The following is a 24,471-nucleotide window of genomic DNA, read 5'->3' on the forward strand; positions in this document are numbered from 1 at the left end:
ATGAAAATTTAAAGGAACACGTTGCCTTGGATCGGACAAGTTGGTCTATAAAAGCGTTTGAAACCGTTTGTTATAAAATGCATATGGTTGGAAAGATGTTTTAAAAGTAGGATATAATGATCCACACAAGTGTCACTAAAAATTGCACGATTTTCCTTTTACGTCGCAAACTATCACGTCCGCCATTTATGGGAGCCAAAATTTTGACTCCCATAAATGGCCGACCGTTTTTGTGGACGAGGTTAAAAGAAAACCACGCAATTTCGAGGCATATTTGTGTAGATCATTGTATTCTACTTTTACAACATCTTTCTAACCATATGCATTTTATAACAAACGGCTACAAAACGCTTTTCAAAGACCAACTCGACCGATCCAAGGCAACGTGTTCCTTTAACATTTATTATATAACTTTCTTCGTTTGAACCCGTTAAACTGAGCGACCCACAACTTACCGACACTTTGTTCCTCCGCCTCATATGGTCCGTTAGTATCGGGCAGCGACGCCCTAGCTCTCCCACTACGCCTTGCACTGCCAGATCTTGCACTGCTCTGTCTGCTCCCATGACCAGAATCTACACAAGGACGAAGTAATGACCGAATCAGAGAAATAGCCAACAAAAAAACTCCCAAGAATTTGTATTACAGTTTGACGTGAGCAAAAATAGTTGTTTGTTGACTCCAGTCGTTCCTCATTTTTTTAGTCATTTTAAAAGAGCATTAATCTTTTTGAGTTTTGAGCCATTGCATGGTGAGGTATCAATATATATTTGGTTTGCTGGGTAAATTATGTTCTTTTGAGAACTTGTTTGCTTTATATTCTTCTGCCGCAGGGTAGATTTTTTTGGGAATTCATGAGATTTCTCAGTTCCAAAACGAACTGTCTCTGCTTTTTAACTACTACCAGGGCAGAAAGGAGAAAACCGGTTGAGACTACTGCGTTCGCTTTATAGTGAATCGAGGGAACTTCTTGTTATTAACTTCACTACCGCGGAGTGAGTTCATTATCGGTCTCATTGTTTCGACTAGCTTGCTATAGCCATCATCTCCTGACATAATTTACCCAGCAAGTAGAAACACAAATGATGCTACCGCAAACCAAATATATAGCATACTCTTTGCTGAAAGCTGTTAAAACCCCATGTTGATACCACTTATTGTTAAAAAGTTGTGACAAGAGAAACACCAAGAGATGTGAGAGAATGGAACTAAGGCCATGTCCGAATTGGTGGCTACGGCTGCGGCTACGACCGTTGCTAGGGGTGTTGCTAAGGGCGTCCTATACTTCAATGCATGATGACGCAGCCATCTGGCCATAGCCTGTAGCCGTAGCCGCCAATTTGGATACGGCCTAAGAATAAGATGAGATTATCTCCTGCGATAAGAACCAGCAAAAACAGCCATGTGACATCAAAATTTGATTCGGACCGCAATCGAAAGGAAGTATCAATGGCTTATTTTTTGCTTGTTATAATTTTAGCAGCATTCACACATGTATACACGATGGGTGTGGGAGCTTCATGGTTTAGTTTGATCAGGGAGCATGGAATTACATGTAGCAAGGTATTTCATCATGGGGCGACCGGCAACAAGGGAAACTGTTTGGGTCAGTTTGAAATATTTTAGGTTTAAACGAAGGCAAATTGACTGGGGTGGGACTTGAACCAACGACCTCAGAACCAACTGATAACAAAAAAATAAAATAAATTACCTGAATTACTGTTCATTGCTGCAATGGTTGGGTGCATGAGAGGTAAAAAGTGTTTATGAATCAAGTAGGATAGAATCACTGAGGGGAAAAATAATCACTGGCCGACGGCAAATCAACTCAAAAGCAGTCATGGCAGTTGGGGAAAAGTTGGGAAGGGAAGACGCACAGCAAACTGAATCAATTTGGGGGTTATTTAGATAGTTCCAAAAATAATATCAATCGTTAATGGCCAGTCACTCTGCAGCGGTAACAAACAAATAACAATCAAGATGCAAGAATACGCGCACGCTTATTCCACCAATCGAGGGCATGCCTTGTTAACGTGACCGTTATCGTTTTTGTTTAACGCTGCAGTGTGACTGGCCCTTTCTTACTTTGCAAGTTGGTTAGTTTTGTGAAAAACACCTTAAAAGATGAATGTGTACCAGATGTTGGTCGGGTAAAACGACACTGTGTTTTTTATTGTTATTGTCGAAGGTATTATAAAGGATGATTGGTAAGGATGAAAAAAAAAAAAAAAAAAACATCGATAAAAGACTCTGCTAGAGTTGAAATTTTAAGACAATCTTGTTTGCATTCATACCATAGAGGTAGCAAGTCATTTGGTTCGTAAGTATTTTGCAACTACTAATTCTAGTTAGCCTAAAGTTCAAGCTAGAACAATTTTTTCCGTGAAATATTTCTCTCTGAAATAAAGTCATATTCGCGTACCTGTATCACAGAAAATAAAACCAAAGTTAAAGGGAAACGTTGCCTTGGATCGGGCGAGTTGGTCTATGAAAAGCGTTGGAAAACCGTTGGTAATAAAATGCATATGGTTGGAAAGATATGTTTTAACAAGTAGAATTCAATGATCCCCACAATAATGCCTCGAAATTCCATGGTTTTCCGTTATATACGTTGAGAACTAACTCGGCACGCCATTTTGTGAATTTTTTACTAAACAAAACAGCCGACCATGTTAGTTCGCAAAATAAAAGGAGAAACTATGCAATTTCGAGGCATATTTGTATGTTTGTGTGGATCATTGTAGCATCTTTCTAACCATATGCATTTCATAACAAAGAGTTTCAAACACATTTCAAAGACCAACTCACCCGATTGAAGGCAACATGTATCTGGAATTCTTTTAAAAAAAACGCAATTTCGGTTGTTACATTCAAATTTAAAGACAATGTGTTTTACTTGAGGTCTATCCCGACTTTACAGAACTGATTAGACATTAAATGTTAGCTGTTACGGTTAACACACTCACCACCACCGTCTACCTCCAGAAACTCCCCTCCAACAGCCACATTGGGACTATCAGTTCTCTCTGACTCTACACACGTGATTACAGAGGGAGTGAGAATGGCAAGAATCACAGCAAACACAGCATGACAAAGGGGTGATGATGGTTAATGGAAGAGCAAGGCATGGAAAGTGTTTTTTTTAAGTATGGTGATACAATGGTAGTATAATTATTAATATTGGAAAACATGCAATATTATTTATACAAAATGATTTAATCTTGAAGAGCCATTTAAGCATCAAGATAGGAATCACAGGGGATCGAATAGTTTTGCAAGATTTTATTCTAAAACTAGCATAAAAAACAAACAATTGTTTCTTTTATTTATAAGTGGTACTGAAAATATCTTCTAGGAAATATTTTTTTTAATTTGACATTAATCATAGCCATAGTCGGGTTTTACCATAAGGCCTTAAAATAAATGTTTTAGTTCCCTCCAAACAAACCAACAACATTAAATTAGTTATTTCCTTGAACATCTAATCATCATAATCATTCATTTTCATTAGATTTCTGAAATTTATTTAGAAAAAATATTCAACTTACTCCTCCAACATTATTGACACACATTTCATTTAATATATTTCATTAGGCCCCCCTTTTTTAAAAGAAATTCCAATAAACTGATGCAAGTTTCTTCTTAAATCTTTTTTGAAAATTCAAGAAAACAAAAGGTAAGTGAGTAACTGCGTATTTTCATTTACAAAATAAAACAGACAAATAGAGAGATTCTTGAAAAGTATAAACTGAAAAAAAATATTCTTGGTGTTTTGAAAAAGTTCTTGTCAGTGCGCTCAAATAAAAATTGGTGCAAAGTTGAATTTGGTACAAGTGTTGGTCAAAATACTGATCGGATTCATCAAGTGCATTGATAAAATAAACAAGTGAGAAAAGTGAGAACAAGTGGATTATTTAAATAGTAACCACATCAAGCTGTTAATAATGTCAACTTACCAGCACTGCCATTGCGAATTCCTCGAGCATTTCCTAGAAAGAAAAAAAAAATACCAACACCTTATGTATGTAACCAATAGACATTGCAAGTCTTGAGAACGTTCAGTAAAATCATACAACAACTCAACGCCAAAACTGTTTGACTCTGTTTATGGTGGTATGCCTGATCCCATGTATAGCATAATAAGTTCATTTCAACACCATTCAGTACCTCAACATCCAAACTGTTGGACACCTTACAGACTATGAAAGTCTTGCGCATTTAAACTTCCAGGTCCGTTAGTCCCGGTAACTTGAGCTTTATTGTGGGCACAATTCTGTTTCTTTACTTTCTTTGGTTTAACTGTGATGTGAACATGCGACCACTGGTTTTACCTACCAGTGCTCTACTAAATATTTGCGGCCTCCCCTGTTTTGTTTTAAAATATCTTTTTTCGAACCCAGGTATCGCCACAGGGTGTCGTGGCCGAGCGGTTACGTTCTGGTGGCTTTTAATCCCAGTCGTGACACGCATGTCTTTGAGCAAGATGCTTAACTATAACTGCTTCTCCTCACCCAGGGGTATAAATGGGTACCTGCGAGGGTATAGGTTGTTATCTTCAAGTACGCGCTAATCCTCCAATCAGATTCGCAGAATGGAGTGGTAATAAAAACCTATATTGCACGGCTAATATCACTACCATGCGTATTGTGTGTTCTATGTCACGCGCCAAGTTTGCTTGAACATAAATACGTTATCACACGTGCGCTCTCGGAAATACGGAAAATATAGCGCGTCTGCGTCCCATATCCAACTCGGCCTTCAGCCTCGTTGGATATGGGAAGCAGAAGCACTATATTTTTACGTATTCCACGAGCGCACGTGTGATAACTTATAATATTGTGTTTGGATGGTATACTAATGACTTACCACCACTACCACCTCGACCACTTCCAGCCCGACCGCTGCCAGAGCGTCGAGTACCACTATTGGCACGCTGCGAAGAAACAAATAAATATAGATTAAAATAAACATGCAGTTGAATAACTACCTGCATGTTTAAACATTTCAAATTTAAGGTCCACAAAAATCTTGCGAAACCAATCTTTGACAAATCAGAGTGCATAAACTCTCTGAAATATTTATTAATGCACTTTATAAGGTCCTCTTTAAGTTGATAACGATCCACTAAAAGCCAAAGTAGATTTTCTACCTTCCGCCCAGGTAGTAGTTAAAAATCAGGACAGTTCTTTTCAGAACTTAGAAGTCTCATGAATTCCGAAAATCTACTCCGGAGTAGTATTATATAAAGCAAGACAGTTCTCAAAACAAAATAATCTACCCAGGGCCCAATTTCATAGAGCTGCTTAAGCAAAAAACTTTGCTTAAGCAAAAAAATCTTGGCTGTGTAAAATCAGATTACCGGCTAAGACTCCACTCAATTGTTATGCTAAGTAAACGACAGCTAAATATTAGTCACAAGCAATGTATATGGCACGAAATTTTTGCCAGTAACATGTGTAAAATAAGCAAGCTATTTTCGTGCTTAAGCAATTTTTTTGCTTAAGCAGCTCTATGAAATTGGGCCCAGCAAGTACATATACACATGGTGTTACCACAAACCAAACCCATAAAATTGTTATTATTTATTATACAAAACTATGAAACAGGAAGGGGGGAATGTGGTGTGGAAAAAACAGCCATACCTGTTCTCGTAGCTCCTTCGCCTTCTCTGCCTTCTTGAGTTTCGTGGCAAATTCTTGGGCGTCCTTCAACCCAAGATCAGAGCAAAGACGAACCAGAAATTTCAAACCTAGCGGCAAGAAACATCAGCATAATAAAGAAAAAAAGTTAAATCTCATTCATTCAAACTTCCTACATGATGTTTGACCATTGAACACAGATAGAATGGTGTCATCGAGTACAGTTGGCTGACCATCTTTGTGGTATCAGCTTTGAAAGATTTATCAGGCTATTTACCAGCGATTATATTGATTTTTTATAGGGGGGGGGGGGGAGGAAAATTCAAGCGTACTTCAACACTCCAACAAAATTCAACTCTCTTTTTTTTGTAACTCAACACCTAAACCGTTGGACTCTGATTATAGTGGTATGCCTGTTCCTATGTAAAGTGCAATCAGTTTACTCGAACAGTCATCGGTCAAACTCTGTACTGTTGAGATCAGTTTACTTTCATTTAAAGGGAAGGTACACGTTTGGTAATTGTCAAAGACCAGTCTTCTCACTTGGTGTATCCCAACATAAGCATAAAGTAACAAGCCTGTGAAAATTTGAGCTAAATTGGTCATCGAAGTTGAAAGAAAATGATGAGAGAAAAAACACCCTTGTTGGATGAATTTGTGTGCGTTCAGCTAGGAATATAAGACTTCTGGCTAGAAGTCTTTTATTATTTTAGTGAGAATTTACCTCTTTCTCAAAATCTATGCTACTTCAGAGGGAGCCGTTTCCCACAATCTTTTATACTATCAACAGCTCTCGATTGCTCATTACCAAGTAAGTTTTTAAGTTAATATTTGTTTGGAGTAATAACCAAACGTGTACCTTCCCTTTAAAGCTACAGTTTTCCCTTACGATTTTTTGCCCCCATGATTTCTCTTTATATATTTCTCAAAAACTTACATTCAATATTGTCCGGGAACTTCTTATGGATTCTTTTGTAGGTTTCCAAGGCATGCTGATAGTTACCTAAATTAATAAAAAGGAAAAAAATACAATCAAAGCAAAACATTCCAATATTCATGTTGTGGCTGTCGAGCATTTATGGGTATGAGTAGAGATAGTCAACCTTAACCAAGGTGCACACTCAGACTTGCTCATAGCTGCAACCTTTTTTTGAGACTAAGTTCACTCATGAGACATCCCTGGGCCCAATTTCATAGAGCTGCTAAGCAGACAAATTTGTTTAGCATGAAATTTCTTCTTTGATAAAAGCGGGATTGCCAACCAAATTTCAATTTGTTGCACACTGCTTGTTACTGGTATTCAGCTGTTGTTTGCTTATCCTGAAAAAATCACGCGGAAATTCTGTTGGTAATCCTGTTTTTATCAAGAAGGAAATTTCATGCTAAGCAAATTGTTGTGCTTAGCAGCGGTATGAAATTGAGCCCAGGTCTTATTACCAGAAATCTTTGATAACAATAACCAGGTCATCTACTTACCACTGCGTCTATGGCAGCTAGCGATCATCAGCTGCCATTTGACCTGGTTGGGTTGTATAACGGCAGCTCTCTCAAAGTAATGAATCGCTTTCTCCACAAACTGAGAGTCGATGAAGTAAGCGCCGAGCCATTCAATGATTTCAATGTTCGACGGAAAGTAGCGGAATGACTGAGAGAAAAAGAAAAAAAAATTAAACAAAGAAGTTTGTTTACACAATGATATGAACAAGCTATACAAGGAAAATTTAAGAAAACAATTTGCCTAAGGGCCTCCATCTATAGAACTTTTTCTAAGAGTTGTATCAAAACACTTATTTGTGAAGGTTGTTTTTTAAATATGACATCCATTTTATGTAGCACCTTACAAGGGTTTACAGAATGTTGCGGTACGCTCATCGGCAGCCACTGCAAGGAACACCCAGGCAAACCCCTTCTCTTAATAGCAATACGTGTAAGTGGGTGCTTTTATGTGCATTACACAACACACAGGACCTACGGCTTTATGTCCCATCCAGAGGATGAGGTAATAATGGTCAAGTGTCTTCCTTTAGGACCCAGTGTAAAGATCGGTACTAAAACCCACTCTGCCGAACAGAAACACCAGGGCTTAAGTCTGGTGCTCTTTTTCACTCAGCCTCGTCATGCCATAATATGTACACAATGAATATTTGTGTACCGCACTGCTTCAAAATCAGCACACCATGATGGTTGGCGGGGTTGCTTGGACCCAAAATTCTTGGCATGTATTTCCTGCTAAGTGGGTACTTTCTGCTAAGTGGGTATTCTCTGCTTAGCAGGTTACTGACCTCATAATGATACTGGTAAGCTTAAGTGGGTATTCCCTGCTTAGCAGGTTACTGACCTCATAATGATACTGGTAAGCTTGTGACTTGTCTCCCTCATTATCGAAGAGTTCACCAAGCCGTGATAGGATCGCTGGATCAGTAGGGACAATGCTGATGAGCTGGGTAAACCATTCTGTGGCCTGGGGGGTGTCCTCTAACATGTCGTAGCTGAGAGGAACGATGGGGGTCAAGGAAATATATCTGAACATATTTTGGGTGCGTTCGTTTAGCTTCCCTGGGTCGACCCTGGTGTGTGGCGTTTTCTTTTTCCAGGACAAACGTGTGCAGATAATTACCCACGTTCGTCCTGGAAAAAAAAAAAACGCCACACACCGGGGTCGACTCGGGGAAGCTAAACGAACAGACCCTTTGTGTATTAGCAACCTACATATTGGGCAGAATTGGGGAATCAAGTCCTTGGCACTATTGAGTCCCATTAAGGAGGTTTGGAATCTGATGTAGAGTTCAATTCAGCGTTCTCCCTTTCTGAAATTACTAAAAGAACTTACACTGTTATGTGAGATGAGTGAGAATGTTTGATTTCTTCCAAAAATATTTTGGTCTTAATATAGGTCATGATATGGACTTGACTGAATTAGTTTAAGAGTTGCCCTGAAAGACTTTAGACGAGAGACTTTAGTTGGGACTTTCCTTGACTTGGTGACTACTCCTAGGTGTAAGAAAGTTAAAATAAATCAATAGATGTTGAATATTAATTTTTTTATTTTTTATTTTTTAAGGATACATTGTGGCTATTTGGAATAAGACTTCAGCGTTGTTCCTGAGGATGGCGTGAAGTTTCAAGAAGCAATCCAACGATGCCTCCAGATGACCAAGCTTCTTATTCACCAAACCTAAATACAAAATAGTAATAATAATTATTATTATTTTCTTAGTCAAACAAGCAAACTAACAAACGAACAAACAAACACCCCAACAAAATGGGCTATACCGTTTTAAAGGCACTGGACACTACTAGTAATTACTCAAAATAATTGTTGTTAGCATAAAACTTTCTTGGTAACGAGCAATGGAGAGCTTTCAATAGTATAAAACATTGTGCAAGAAGGGTGTTTTTTCTTTCAGTATTCTCTACTTAGATGACCGATTGAGTCAAATTTTTCACATATGTTGCAATGCTCTTCTCTACAGTCTTCCTAACAACCAGATTTCCCGACTTCAACGGCTCCAAAATACTGCTGCCCGCATTGTGACACTGTCTAGAAAATCCTGTTCTATCACCCCCATTCTGAAACAACTACACTGGCTCCCTATCTCTCAACGAATCATCTTCAAGCTGATGCTCATTGTCCACAAAGCTCTTAATGGCAAGGCTCCCCACTATATTTCTGAACTGCTTCAAGTTTACACTCCATTAAGGAATCTTCGATCAAGTTCCATGCTTCTCCTCAATGAACCCAAGTCTCAACACTCATGGGGAGAGAGGTCTTTTTCTTCAGCTGCGCCACGCATCTGGAACTCTCTACCACTTATTAATCTTTGATCTTGTCTTTGTACCGCAAAATTCAAGTCTCTTCTCAAAACTTATCTTATGTCACAGGTTTTCAATGACTAATTTTGTTGTGTCTGTTTTTTCTTTGTGTTGTGTTTTGTTTGTGTTTTGTTTTTGGTTTTACTGCGCCTTGAACACCCCAGCAGGGTGGATATGTGCGCATTACAAGTCTTATTATTATTTATTATTATTATTTTATGCATATGTTGAGATACACCAAGTGAGGATACTGGTCTTTGACAATTACCAACGGTGTCCAGTGCTGTTAATATGGAGGTAGTTTGGAATAAATACCTAGATTGTACAGGGCTTCGGTGCACGTTGCCTCGGTACGGAGAGCCTCTTGGTAGAACTCTCTCGATTTCTCCAAGTCATTATTATTATTTATTATTATTTTATGCATATGTTGAGATACACCAAGTGAGGATACTGGTCTTTGACAATTATACCAAAGGTTTCCTGTGCCTTTAATATGGAGGTAGTTTGGAATAAATACCTAGATTGTACAGGGCTTCGGTGCACGTTGCCTCGGTACGGAGAGCCTCTTGGTAGAACTCTCTCGATTTCTCCAAGTCATTCTGGACGAAAAGGCAATTGCCCTTATTCACCAACGCTAAAAAAAAAAACGGAAATGAGAAGTTTGAGTTATTGTGATTTACTTGATATCATCATATAATAATAAGGGAATCAATGAGTGGTGAAGAGGTGGTTTAATCCCAATGAGGCCTGGTTCTTGATAATTTTGAGGTAAATTATCAAGAACCAGGCCTCGACGGGTTTAAACCACTAGTTGAAAACCGATTCAACACACTTTGATTCCCATTCATAAATACCTTTTCAGTCAAAAACAGCAACACTTTTTGGTCAAAAAGTAAAATAAATGCAAAAGTTATGATTGTTAAATGATTTCTTTCAATGCAACACCCCTCCAGCTATGAAATGGTACAGCCCTGCGCAGCCCTCGGGTAAATAAGGGAATGCTGTGCACGTCGCTCACATCGCACGATGTGGCACAACTGTTTCAGCCAATGCTCTCGACCAACAGCACCAGTAGGAATGAAGAAACTGTCTTATAAGAACAGGTGCAAGGTCGCGTGTCACGCCCAGGAATTAACTTTTTTACCGGTCATAAACAAAGGTTTATACACACCCACGTGACGCGCTCTCCACCAATAGGAATAGCGAAACTGTCTGAGGTATTTATGAATTATGGTTTATATTTTAAAGCCCCCATCACACCGAACTCATTCTCAATATGTTCTTAAAAATATACCCGAACGGGCTTTAACTGTGTGCAAAACGGAGTTGGATGCAGTAGCAATTGTTTACAATCTGTTTTCGATCTTCATAGACAGGCTCGGACGGGTTTGATCGGAACTGTGTTCCAGAACTATGAGGCTGCCAAAAACAGCTTGGACGACCATCCCTTCAATTAGATGGAGTGGCAACATTTACAAACAGAGCTGTCGTACTTGGATCGTACTAGGGACGTGCTAGACGTGGTGCGCTCAGGCGTCATTTTGATGTGCACACAGACTGGGTTTGTTTGTAGCACGTTCATCCTGATAGCGGACAGGCCCAACTCATTACCAGAATTTAAGTGACTAGTGTTGATTGCAAACCACTCATCTTATTGACGCCCTCTAGTGTATAAAGCAGCTCATGTATAAAAAGGATTACTACGACTGAACAAGTCAAGTAGTCATTGCCTCTTTTCTTTGAGTCTCAATCTAATGAACCCAATAACAACTAGGGTAACACTAAAGACAATTTCCAACTAAAGCTATATGTTCAAGCCAGACCAAACCCATTTAAAAAAAAATTCAGGACGAGTACGGACGTTTTAGAAACTAGTTGGTGTGACCCTTTACTGTTTCCTTTACTGACTTACCAGCAGTGTTGTATCTATCGGCAGCCATCGCTACCTCAGCGTATTTCTCAGCCAGTTGGTACTCCGCTTGTAAGAAGTAAATGAAGGAGAGATTGGTGGCGGCGACCGAGGCACACTTAGAATCCTTCTTCTCAAAAGCCTTTAAGACATCAACAGCCTGAAGAAATAAGAAAACAATAACCAAGTATAACATGAAAAGATTGAAGTCCGGATGTCACACCTATTTCATTTATTAATTCTGGTTGTGAACATAATTACAGCAACTAACCCAATGGCCCTGATTTTAAACATGGTTATCATAAATGTATTCGAATGCATTAATGGTAGCAATCACATCCAGTATAATAGGCAAATAAAGTTACACTCAAACACTCAAAAATGAATAAACACATAAAAAATGTATGATTCACATCTGTGAATGGAAGAAATACGAGCATTTTAAAACAAGTAGGTCGCACAGTTTTTAGTTGCCCACAGGGCAAGTTGAGAGGTGGTGTTTACTAGTTCATATAAGTTTTTACTAGAAAATGTACGCCGGGCTTGCCCTGCTTGCTGATTTGTGTTGCATTGGTACAAAGTCAACAGTATTTCCTGACTTGAGTCATATAATGCCCTCTTCAACTTATAATAACATGTATATTACAGGTCGAATGTATGATTGATAATGCTTTTTGAGTATTTAAAATAGATGGTACGATCTTGGCGATGAATAAGTTAATAGCAGTGAGTTATTTAGTACCTGTGCAAACTCCTTCTGTTTGAGATACATGATGGCTTTGTTGATCTCCAGGTCATTGGCCAGATCAGTGTAGGCCGATTGTTTCACACAGTCTACACACCTGTGACATTGGGAACAAAGAAAACAATTATCATCAGAAAAGTTCAACTACCGATCTTCCAAAAGAAATTACTGTACGACTGTGGACAGTGTGGCATAGACCCCTGCTGTGTTCCCTAATTGGGATAGTAAGGCAACACCAGTGTGAGGAGCCGGTTTTCACTGTGTGGTAATGACCTTGGATGGTTTCAACATTCAGCAGCAACTGCCAGAAACACCAGGACAAACCCCTTCTCTTTGCGTTAAATGTAAGGGGGTTCTTCGAACTCACACCTAACTGATAAAAAACACCAGAGCTTGAGTACAGTGTGCTGGACATGCTTATAAGTTTAAAGATCATGGTCCATTCAAGTTGGGGTTATTTGGTAATAATGTAGGTGAGTTCTTGATTACACAACCTATGGCTTTACGTCTCATCCGAAGGATGAAGCAAAGTGCCGAGCCTACAGCCACGTGTCATGACCGTGACTTGAACTCACACTCTACTGATAAAAAACACCAGAGCTTGAGTACAGTGTGCTGGACACTCTAATAAGTTTAAAGATCATGGTCCATTCAAGTTGGGGTTATTTGGTAATAATGTAGGTGAGTTCTTGATTACACAACCTTTGGCTTTACGTCTCATCCGAAGGATGAAGCAAAGTGCCGAGCCTAAAGCCACGTGTCAAGACCGTGACTTGAACTCACACTCTACTGATACAAACCCCAGAGCTTGAGTCCAGTGTGCTGGACACTCTAATAAGTTTAACGATCATGGTCCATTCAAGTTGGGGTTATTTGGTAATAGAACTAGAGAAGACACACCCAGCAGTGATCCCTGAGATCGGGGGTCCCCCTGGGTGCTCTGGCCTTGGTGGCGCATGCACCCAAATATTGTGTAAAATCTACCGGTTTGGGGGTAGATCAGTCCCGCTGGCTGTCTGTCTCTAGTGAGTCAACTTACCAGTCGTAGCCAGCTGAGAAGCTTTGCTCGATGGACGGAGCGATGAGTTTAGCAGCAGCCATCACAAAGCGCTCCATTCCTTCTTTCCTGTTACCAGGCATGAGAATGGGTGATGATAAAAAAACAGGAAAAAATTCAGTTGATTGGAAATGTCAATATTCCATCATTTTTGTGTTCGAAGCAACACGAGCGCGCAGCGCGAAGTCCCTTACGGCCGGGGTCCAGGGCCCGCTTAAGGGCCCTGGGAGCTATGGGTATTTTAGAAGCTCTGTGGTGGTCTCTGATGCATTTCTGTTACCTATTTTTCCAGTAGAAGTGAGCTACTTTTGTATGATTTTTCCTTTTTTTAAACAAAAATAATAGGTTTAAGGGAAAATAAGGAATGTAAAGCTCAAAAAATTCTAACAATTTTGGGTTCGCCTGCGATTTTGTTACAATTCCAGAAAAAAGAAGGGAAAAAAAAAAATAATAATAATAATAATAATAACAGTATTTTTATTTTTTTGACGATCTTATCCCTTATTTCTGCCCTTGAAAATTCTTTTTGTCTCACCAACAGCCATTTTTATAGGTTCTTGATTTGAAATTCGGTTCAATTAAATGTTTGTGATTTTAACGAGAGCGATGTGTTTTTGAGAAAGAGGTTGTTATTCAGCATAGAGTATAACTGGAACGAGGTTGAGATTAGACCCCAACATAGAAATAGAACCAACGAAGAAAGCACGTCGTCCGGACGTACAGTGTGTTCGCTGGTTCCCAATATATCTTTCGCTGGTTGTGAGGCAATAACAGGTACCAGTTTGCCATGGCCTGCCGGCGATCTCAGATTCGTGCCGCGCCGCTCATTGGTTCGTGTACAAACCTGCACGTACACGGTTACACATGGTGCAAAACACGTGCATTGTTTTTTCAGTAGACTTTCAAAAGTCTCCACACGTGTTATCTTTGCTGTAGCAGCAAGCGCATTACATGCAAACATTATTAAACCGTACCACTATAAACGAAGCGAGGAATGAGGCAAGTTTATACATCTGTCGCTGCTGCTGCATGCATGCGCGATGCCAGGAAGACCACCACAAGCCGTAAACTGGGCCAACTGCTGGACGGCAATTTATTGTTTAGGTGCCGGTTTTTTCATGAACGCCGTGTGGATCCGCGATAATAACAATTACAAAGGTAAACTTACATTGTCTGACTAGAGAAGAGGGATTAGAGAAATCAAAATGTATACCCCCCAAAACCTACCCCCCGAATTTTATAGCAAATTCACATCGAACTCAGAGACCACAACTTTCAAAGGAAAAAAAACGGAATTCCGGTTTAAACCGGAAGATTCTCATGCCTGTGTTACACCAAACAAATAACATTCATGACTTAATTTTGTTCTTGAAACAAACTCGCACATTTTTCAGTTAAAGGCAGTGGACACTATTGGTAACTGTCAAAGACAAGTCTTCTCACTTGGTGTATCTCAACATATGCATAAAATAACAAACCTGTGAAAATTTGAGCTCAATCGGTCATCGAAGTTGCGAAATAATACTGAAAGAAAAAACACCCTTGTCACAAGAAGTTGTGTGCGTTTAGATGGTTGATTTCGTGGAAAATAACTTCTTTCTCGAAAACTATGGCACTTCAGAGGGAGCCGCTTCTCACAATGTTTTATACCATCAACCTCTCCCCATTACTCGTCACCAAAAAAGGTTTTATGCTAATAATTATTTTGAGTAATTACCAGTAGTGTCTACTGCCTTTAACTTTGTTCTTGAAACAAACTCGCACATTTGTTAGTTAATGTGCTCTCCACAAATACAAGTGTTGTTTTATCACAATTCCACTGGCTCCCCCGGTAGACATGCACTGAACATGTAGGGGTCATGTTGTATGCACAGAAGAATATCATCGCTGCACATTGTATCTGTGGCACTGGTGGTGGTAAGTGTGGACAAATTTGGCCATCATTTCATTTGTTATGAGATAAACTATCCAATTTACTCAACAACAAAAATGGTAAAATCTGAGTGATGAAGTGATGGCAGAACATGGAAATCGTGATGATTTTTTTTTCTTCGATAATCCAAGTTATCAACTAAAAAATGGCCTTATATGCCTGTGGCTGTTCATTGAAATATGAACTCTCACCCAGTTACTTAAAGCAGGATTTTTCTTTGCTGAGCAATTTTTCTTTTTACAGTGAAATTCTGTATCAATGTGGCCACGGTAGCCAGGCTGCCCCCAAACAAAACAAAACAAAACAAAATAAACTTACATTTCTTTTTCTCTGACCCTAAGTGGATCTTTCTTGATGACCTCAAGAACCAGATTGGCGTGCTTGTCATCCTATCAAACAGAAATAAAAAGTCATATTATTTACAACAATAATCAAAACCACAGAACACATTTTGGGCAACATGAGCCAACAATATAACTTGCTGTTATCCTTACACCGATATGTTTGGTACTGTATATTCAGTACTTCCACTTGGGTGACATTTGATTCAATGACCTTTGCATTGCTCAACCAAACCGAGCCTCTAGTATCAAATAGTCTGGTTCTCTTTTCAACAAAGAATAAATGCATCCATTACTGCTGTTGATCACAGGGACCGTGACCAAGATGGTGTCAATACTTACAGGGTGCGGTAAATATTTATCCTCATCGTCAAGATTCAGGTCAACGGAGAGCAGTTGTTGGAACGTCTTCTTCATCTTGTCTCTGTCTCCTGTAGCGTAGTAACACAGCTCAAGGTTGAAGGCCGTCTCGTAGTCAGGCTTCTCCGACATGATGTGCTCGAAGGAGGTGATCGCATCGCTGTACTGTCCCATCTTCACAAACACAATGCCGATGTTCTTCATGATCTTGTTTCTAATGCAAAAACAAAAATATTTATTAAGTACAGCAAGATGTTTTTTTTCCAGTGTCAGGGCTCCAATTTGGGATATTATTCCACAAGGCTTCAAACTTAACTTATATTCGAATATCCGGTTAATGGCGAATAGGTTTTCCAATCCGTAACCGCGAATGCCTTTTTTTTCTTAACCGGATATCCGCATAGGGCACGAATACCTATTTATAAACCGGATAGTTCTGTAATTACAACCAAGTAACCGGATATTCTTTTAATATCCAAATATCCGCGGACGTCGGGCGACAACTGATATGAATGTTTTGTCTGAATCCTTATGAAACTTCTATTAAGACAGCATAAAACAGCATAAATTATGTATTTAACTATGCTCACCTCCATGAAGAGTTAAAACAATGACATTTCTGACGTAATTTGTTCAAAGATTACGAAAGTTTTCCTTCACGTAGAGTCAATCACGATCAAAAGAAAAAGCAATTCGCCATCTTTAAATTAGATCCGGTTATTTTTATGAATGAACCGAGTGACACTGTCTAAAACTAATATCAATCCGCCCATACGATCTCATTCACAAACGAACAGCGCGCCCTCTAGCGGCAAAAACAAAAATATTTATGAAGTACAGCAAGATGTTTTTTTCCAGTGTCAGGGCTCCAAGTTGGGATAACATTCCACAAGGCTTCAAACTTAAATGTTAACTGTGCTGGATTCTATTTAACAAGACCAGAATCTTAATGTGAAAGAACTTTCTACACAATTTACCTTCATGTATATTATAGGATTTGAGGCATTGCATGGTGAGGTATCAATGTACATTTGGTTTGCGGTAACACCATGTGTGTATCTACTTGCCAGGTAGAGTATTTCCTTGCTTTATTCTACTGCCGTGGAGTAGATAATCGGAGGTTCAGGAGACTTCTCAGTTCTGAAAAGAACTGTCCTGCTTTTTAACTATTACCAGGGCGGATGGTATAGAAAATAGACTGGACTACTACTTTAGCTTATAGGATCGTAATTAACTGTTCTGCCGCGGAGTCAGTTCTGAATTGGTCTCAACGTTTCGACTTGCTTGCTCTAGTCATTGTCAGGAGACTGCCCTGGTAATAGTTAAAAAGCAGGACAGTTCTTTTCAGAACTGAGAAGTCTCCCGAACCTCCAATTATCTACTCCGCGGCAGTAGAATAAAGCAAGACAGTTCTCTTAGAACATACTCTACCTGGCAAGTAGATACACACATGGTGTTACCGCAAACCAAATATACATTATATATATTGTTTTTATTTCAACAAGCTTTAAGAAAAAAACAATTCTTGTATGGGTTCTATTCAACAGAATTGTATTCTACCAGACTTAAAGCCAACATTTGAAAGTAATTATTATTTTTTTTTTTGTATGCAACTCGCCAGACACACAAGGCCTGAAGGCCATTTCATGGTGTGGGCTACAAATTTTTTTTTTTCCAGTGGCCGCTGCCACCTACTCCTAGGGCTGAAACAGGGTTACTCCCTTTACAGTCCATACGGATGTAGGCTTGGGTATCATCAATCAGAAGCCTGGCTGGTGGAAAGCACTACCTCCCCAACTTTATGTAACAAGCGTCACGACCGGGATTCGGGGCCAATAACATCCCTGTAATGTTTCTCAGCTCCCTTGAGAGTATACAGCCCTGAGCTGCCTGTAAGGCGCTTGTGGCTTTTCATACACAATATCAACCTCTACCCTCGCAGGTACCCATTTTATACCCCTGGGTGAAGAGAAGCAATTATAATAGTAAAGTATCTTGCTCAAGGACACAAGTGTTATGACCGGGATTCAGCACCAGAACTTGAATTCGATGCTCTTAACCACTCGGCCATGACACTCTATGGATGAGGATAATAAATGAGACCATAAAGACAGGAGCTGGCATTAAGCTAGACGTAGTTTCAGATCATTGAAATGAAGATTTTACTTCGGGCACATCAACAGAATGCAAAACTCCAGAAAAGTTGCATCACATAAAGGCAGTGGATACTATTGGTAATTAATAATTTTTAGCATAAAAACTTTCTTGGTTACAAGTAATGGAGAGCTGTTGATAGTATAAAACATTGTGAGAAACGGCTCCCTCTGAAGTAACGTAGTTTTCGAGAAAGAAGTAATTGTTCACGAATTTGATTTTGAGACCTCAGATTTAGAAATTGAGGTCTCGAAATCAAGCATCTGAAAGCACACGACTTCATCCAACAAGGATGTTTTTTGTTTTGATTATTATCTCGCAACTTCGACGACCAATTGAGCTAAAATTTTCACAGGTTTGTTATTTTATGCATATGTTGAGATACACCAAGTGAGAAGACTGGTCTTTGAGAATTACCAATAGTGTCCAGTGTCTTTAAAGGCCGGCCTTTATTCCCCTGGGGCAACCCTAAGAATAGAGTAAAGTGAAAAGAGATGTTGTTTGTTCACTAACCTCATCTCTTTATGAGTAGTGGGGACTTGATCCAGCGCCATCCTATAGTACTTGACAGCCTTAGGGAAGTTCCTCTGCTTGAAGTAGATATTGCCGACGTTGACGCGGAGTCGGCCGGCGTGAGAGAACATCTTGTTCTTGACGATGACCTGGTAGGCGTTAAGGGCCTCTTGGAACATCTCGTTCGCCTCGTACTGATTGGCCAAGTTGAAGAGCACCTGTGAGGGGGGAGGTGAACCAAATGCAACTGTTAACTGTCAATTAGATTACACTCAGGGATGTGATCATAGGCTGTTGATAAGAAAAAAAATTAACTCTGAGCGCAAAGCATGAAATTGAGCTCGAAAACTTGCGAGCATGAAACCCAAGATTAAAATTTATCTTTGGTTTTAAAAGCCCTTCCCTGCAATCTGGGGTGTTATTATTTGATCTTAAAAAGCTTACAGAGTAGGTCTAGCCAAGGTTCCTAAGCTTACCCAGTAGGTAACCGTGTAGGTAAGATCCAGATTAACCTGATCCTCATTAGACACTTGCTCTCTCTGTCGGACCAAGACTCTTTCCTTCCTCTCTGCCTCTTTAACCTTCTAGAGGTGGAAGGCAAGACAAGACACCGCTACGCCAACCTGACTCCCCAAGGTTCCTAAACTTACTGAGTAGGTCTAGCCAAGGTTACTAGATTACCGAGTAGGTAAGATCCAGATAAACCTGATCCTCATTAGACACTTGCTCTCTCTGCCGGACCAAGGCTCTATCCTTCCTCTCTGCCTCTTTAACCTTCTAGAGGTGGAAGGCAAGACAAGACACCGCTACGCCAACCTGACCCCCCAAGGTTCCTAAAGTTACTGAGTAGGTCTAGCCAAGGTTACTAATTTACCGAGTAGGTAAGATCCAGATTAACCTGATCCTCATTAGACACTTGCTCTCTCTGTCGGACCAAGGCTCTATCCTTCCTCTCTGCCTCTTTAACCTTCTTGAGGCGGAAGGCAAGACAAGACACTGCTACGCCAACCTGACCCCAAGGTTCCTAAGTTTACTGAGTAGGTCTAGCCAAAGTTCCTAAACTTACCGAGTAGGTTAGATCCAGATTAACTTGATCCCCATTAGACACTTGCTCTCTCTGCCTGACCAAGACTCTTTCCTTCCTCCCTGCTTCTTTAGCCTTCTCCAGGGCCAAGCTCAGCTCTCCTCTGCTATGGGCCAAGCAGCTAGCCTCGATCAAACCATTCACCTGCTTCTCAAGGCTCTTGATCTTCTCCTCAGGTCTGTAAGAAACAAAAGCTTTTTTATAAACTGTTATCTTAAAGGCACTGGACATCTTTGGTAATTGTCAAAGACCGGTCTTCTCACTTGGTGTAGTCCAACATACGCATAAATTAACAAATATGTGAATTTTTTTTGCTCAATTGGTCATCAAAGTTGCAAGAGAATAATGAAAGAAAAAACACCCTTTCTGCACAAATTAATTTGTGTGCTATCAGATTTCCAATAAAAGGCTTTAGGCCTGAAGTCTTCTATTATTCGAGTGAGAAAACACCTCTTTCTCAAGAACTACGGTACTTCAGACGCAGCCGTTTCTCACAATGTTTTATACTTTCAACAGCTCTCAATTGCTCTTCACCAAGTAAGTTGTTACACTAAGAATGATTTTGAGTATTTTCCAATGGTGTCTAGTGCCTTTAAAATGAAACTTCGAAAGTACTTCGTAAAATCGAGACGGAATTATTTTCTTCAACTTACGTGTCTTCACTTCTAGATTCTAGCGGTGGTGCAGGGCCTTTTAAGGCCTGATTCATGGGGTCAAATGATTGACCTCGTCCAGTCGAAGAGTAACCAGCGGCTTTGACAGCTGTCATGGGTCTGGCAACACTACCATCCTATCATCAATAAAAAAAATAGTTGAATTAAAGCCATTGGACACTTTCAGTAAACAGTATTGTCTAAGGCCCACACTTCGTGTATCACATGTTAAATATAAAATAACAAACCTGTGAAAGTTTAGGCTCAATCGATCATCGGAGTCAGGAGAAATAACGGGAAACCCACCCTTGTTTCTGAATGTTTCGCCGTGTCATGACATGTGTTTACTATAAATCCGTAATTCTCGTTGTCGAGAATTGATAATTGTTTCAATGTTTTCTCAAAAAGTAAAGCATTTCATGGAATAATTTTTCATGAGAAGTCTTTTACCTTTACCTTCTGTAAACCCTATAAGTTTATTTGTAAATTTGTGAACTTTCGTTTATTTTTTTCTGTTTTGAAAGTGTATAATGGCTTTAAATAGTTTGTTTATTTATTTATTTATTTATTAGAAAAAATATCAGGCGATACATAAAAAAATACATTAACATACTACAGCATCAAAAAACTGTGAAAATGTAAACCCTCCCCCCAACAAAAAACAAGAACAAGAAGACCAACAAGGACAACAACAGCAGCTGACAACAGCAGAGCTTGAGTCGAGAGTGTTGACTGCGACAACGACAAGCCAGGGAGAATGTCAAAATGTGACTTACCGCTGCAGCCATGCCAGTAACTGGTCGACCCATTGACGACACTAGGCCAGTTTTCAGACGAGCCTAATTAAAAAAAAGAAAGGAAAAAAAATGCAATCAAAATAAAAGGCGTGGAATCTTTCTTTACCCACAGCTTTTAGTTTCACTTGGCTTTTGGAGTTGTAAAAACAAATCAACATTATTGCGCATACAATTATTTCTGTTCCCTAAAAGGGAAAGTTTGGTTATCACTCTTAAGGAACACGTTGCCTTGGATCGGACGAGTTGGTCGTTGAAAAGCGTTTGAAACTGTTTGTTATAAAATGCATATATGGTTAGATAGATAATTCAAAAGTAGAATATAATGATCTAGACAAGTTTGCCTCGAAAATGCGTGGTTTTCCTTTTACTTTGCGTACTAACACGGTCGGCCATTTATGGGAGTCAAAAATTTGACTCCCATAAATGGCCGACCGTGTTAGTAAAAGGTAAACCACGCAATTTCGAGGCATACTTGTGTAGATCATTGTATTCTACTTTTACAAAATCTTTCTAACCATGTACATTTTATATCAAACGGTTACAAGCACTTTTTAGAGACCAACTCGTCCGGTCCAAGGCAACGTGTTCCTTTAATAGTATTTATAATTAACTTACGGTAAGAAGACTACAGTAGCTTATGATAGGACATTATACATCAAGCATTTTGAGAAACATTCCACTTTGAAGTAGGGTGCTTTTTATGTAAAAAGATAACAGTTTTTATGCTCCGAAATTCGAATCTGGGCGGCATTACTATAGTAACACTTTTCAAATAGTTTATGCCTATTTGGGATTATTTTTTTCTGGGTGGACATACTCGCTCCAGGTTCAATCGGACGGCTCCAAAAACCAAAGGTATAAATAAGGGAATCAATGTGTGGTGAAGAGGTTTTCAACTAGTGGTTTAATCCCAACGAGGCCTGGTTCTTGATAATTTTACTGAGACGAAGTCGAGCTAAATTATAAAGAATCAGGCCTCGGCGGGTTTAAACCACTAGTTGAAAACTGATTCAACACACTTTGATTCCCATTCATAAATACCTTTTCAGTCAAAAACATCATCACTTTTTGGTCAAAAAGTAAAATAAATGCAAAAATTTTAATTGTTTAATGATTTCTTTCAACACAACACCCCTCCAGCTATGAAATGGTAAAGCCCTCCGCCGCCCTCGGGTAAACAACTCCTTATAAGGGAATGCTGTGCACGTCGCACGTATCGCGTGATGTGGCACAACTGTTTAAGCCGTTGCTCTCGACCAATAGGAATGAAAAACTGTCTTAAAAGAACAGGTGCAAGGTCGCGTGTCACGCCCATGAATTAACACTTTTTACTGGTCTTAAACAAAGGTTTATACACACCCACGTGACGCGCCCTCCACCAATAGGAATAGCGGAACTGTCGCTCAAATTTAAATTATTATGATCACTGCCTCAGACTTCCAAAGTAGGAAAACATTCTATTGGCCCCATTCACCTGATGTCATGACCAATTCAGGCGCGCACCGGGCGCGGCCATTGCTGAGGTAACATGTGCCTAATTTTGTGCACAGAGACATAAGGAAATCTTATTCTTTTCTCTTTTTATGGAAATTTAATGTCTTTCTGGACAATCTATGCGATTTCTCTGACATGGCTGCACTATATGACGATTTACTACATTCTTGCTTTTTTTTTTTTTAATTAAGCACAAAGGAAAATACTGAAATTATGACAAAACCTAATTCACATAAGACAAGCACCGTTTTCAAGGTGATTCGCTTTTTATTTAGTTGCAAATTTTGTAGTCAGTGATCTTCATTAGTATATCATGATGTCCTGTTAAGGAAAATGTGATAGTCGTTGAGGAAAACATTTCATGTCCATAAAGAGTGAAAAGAAACATGATTTCCTCATGTCTTTGTGCACAAAACTAAGCACATGTACACCTCAGCAATGGCGCACGCTGCTCAACACTGCGCGCCTGAATTGGTGTATAGAATAATCTTGGATGCCCCATACTGGTGGGCAATGCACTGTGAGTAATTCAGTGAAGTGCGCTTTTTTAGACGACGGGGCGTTTACACGTAAACATATCTGCCAACGTAACTGAGCGTACGCCAGTCGTCGCGTGTGACGGGCGTGCAAGGGGTCAATAAGATAACCTTTTCATGAAACAATAATATGAATCAGAGTAAAAAGCTTACCCCGGCAGCTGTACCCATTTGTCCGCGCTGGATGCCAAATTGCCTCGTGGCTGTCATCTACAAATACAAAAAAGTAAACGATTTAATTAAACCCAAAACAAAAGTAAACAAATGTACAAAAAAGTTAACAATTCATTTAATTTAAAGGGAATGTACACGTTTTGTAATTGTCAAAGACCAGTCTTCTCACTTGGTGTATCCCAACATAAGCATAAAATAACAAACCTGTGAAAATTTGAGCTAAATTGGTCATCGAAGTTGCGAGAAAATGATGAGAGAAAAAACACCCTTGTTGGACTAATTTGTCTAATTTCAGGTAGGAACAAAAGACTTCTGGCTAGAGTCGTTTATTCTTTTGGTGAGAAATTACCTCTTTCTCAAATTCTATGCTACTTCAGAGGGAGCTGTTTCTCACAATGTTTTATACTATCAACACCTCTCTAATTCTCGTTACCAAGAGAGTTTTTAAGTTAATATTTGTTTTGAGTAATTACCAAACGTGTACCTTCCCTTTAACCCAAAACAAAAGTAAACAAATTCACCAATACAATGGTTGGATTAAACGATGTATGTTTCATGTTTCGGTCAAAAAGAGTCAATTAAATTTTATCATATTTTTGCGTAAGGTTAGAGACTTATTTGGGGTTGTATTGAATGAAGAAAGTTGACTAGAGCAGGACTTTAACCTGTGACCTATGTATTTGATCTCGTAGCCCCTCTTAAAAGCCATTGGACTTTTTCGGTACAAAATTTTTTTTTTTTAAGTTCACAGATTTACCAATTACTTACAGGGTTTACAGAAGGTAATGGTGAAAGACTTCTCTTGAAATATTATTCCATGAAATGCTTTACTTTTTGAGAAAACATTAAAACAATATCAATTCTCGATATCGAGAATTACGGATTTATATTAAACACATGTCAAACATGACACGGCGAAACCTGCGGAAACAAGGGTAGGTTTTCCCGTTTTTTTTCTCCCGACTCCGATGACCGATTGTGCCAAAATGTTTACAAGTTGGCTGTTTTATATAGAAGTTGTAATACACGAAGGGTGGGCCTTGGACAATACTGTTTACCGAAAGTGTCCAATGGCTTCAAAGAAAACTCGAGCAGAGAAAACCAAAAGGGAGTTAATCAAACACTCACAGGAGGTCGTCGTCCATGGCTCGTCTTGACCGCATTCTGAAATCCTTCATCTTGTTGAAGATTCTGTCAAACCAAACAAGAAAATCTGGTAAACTAATATACTTCATTTCACAAATAATATCATAAAAATAAACAACATAG

At 39.3% G+C, this 24,471-nt stretch overlaps 1 protein-coding gene across 2 annotated transcripts in view; it reads right to left on the reverse strand.

Annotated features, from left to right (window-relative positions):
• LOC139946974 (intraflagellar transport protein 88 homolog) overlaps nucleotides 1-24,471 on the reverse strand; it is a 29,937-nt gene that overhangs the window by 2,972 nt on the left and 2,494 nt on the right. Inside the window, exons 3-23 of one of the 2 annotated variants that reach the window (XM_071944773.1) lie at nucleotides 24,331-24,393; nucleotides 23,182-23,238; nucleotides 20,978-21,040; nucleotides 20,202-20,338; nucleotides 19,531-19,726; nucleotides 18,465-18,682; nucleotides 15,780-16,011; nucleotides 15,415-15,485; nucleotides 13,146-13,232; nucleotides 12,104-12,203; nucleotides 11,365-11,521; nucleotides 9,970-10,086; nucleotides 8,706-8,814; nucleotides 7,978-8,128; nucleotides 7,116-7,284; nucleotides 6,577-6,642; nucleotides 5,643-5,749; nucleotides 4,867-4,933; nucleotides 3,957-3,989; nucleotides 2,967-3,032; nucleotides 456-575 (exon numbers count right to left, since the gene is read on the reverse strand). In XM_071944773.1, coding sequence (XP_071800874.1) covers nucleotides 456-575; nucleotides 2,967-3,032; nucleotides 3,957-3,989; nucleotides 4,867-4,933; nucleotides 5,643-5,749; nucleotides 6,577-6,642; nucleotides 7,116-7,284; nucleotides 7,978-8,128; nucleotides 8,706-8,814; nucleotides 9,970-10,086; nucleotides 11,365-11,521; nucleotides 12,104-12,203; nucleotides 13,146-13,232; nucleotides 15,415-15,485; nucleotides 15,780-16,011; nucleotides 18,465-18,682; nucleotides 19,531-19,726; nucleotides 20,202-20,338; nucleotides 20,978-21,040; nucleotides 23,182-23,238; nucleotides 24,331-24,393 — 2,386 coding nt within the window. The remainder of the gene's footprint in view (nucleotides 1-455; nucleotides 576-2,966; nucleotides 3,033-3,956; nucleotides 3,990-4,866; nucleotides 4,934-5,642; nucleotides 5,750-6,576; nucleotides 6,643-7,115; nucleotides 7,285-7,977; nucleotides 8,129-8,705; nucleotides 8,815-9,969; nucleotides 10,087-11,364; nucleotides 11,522-12,103; nucleotides 12,204-13,145; nucleotides 13,233-15,414; nucleotides 15,486-15,779; nucleotides 16,012-18,464; nucleotides 18,683-19,530; nucleotides 19,727-20,201; nucleotides 20,339-20,977; nucleotides 21,041-23,181; nucleotides 23,239-24,330; nucleotides 24,394-24,471) is intronic. The other variant, XM_071944774.1, reaches the window with a different exon arrangement.

This window comes from Asterias amurensis, chromosome 14 (genome assembly GCF_032118995.1).
Source record: "Asterias amurensis chromosome 14, ASM3211899v1".
Lineage (NCBI taxonomy): Eukaryota > Metazoa > Echinodermata > Asteroidea > Forcipulatida > Asteriidae > Asterias > Asterias amurensis.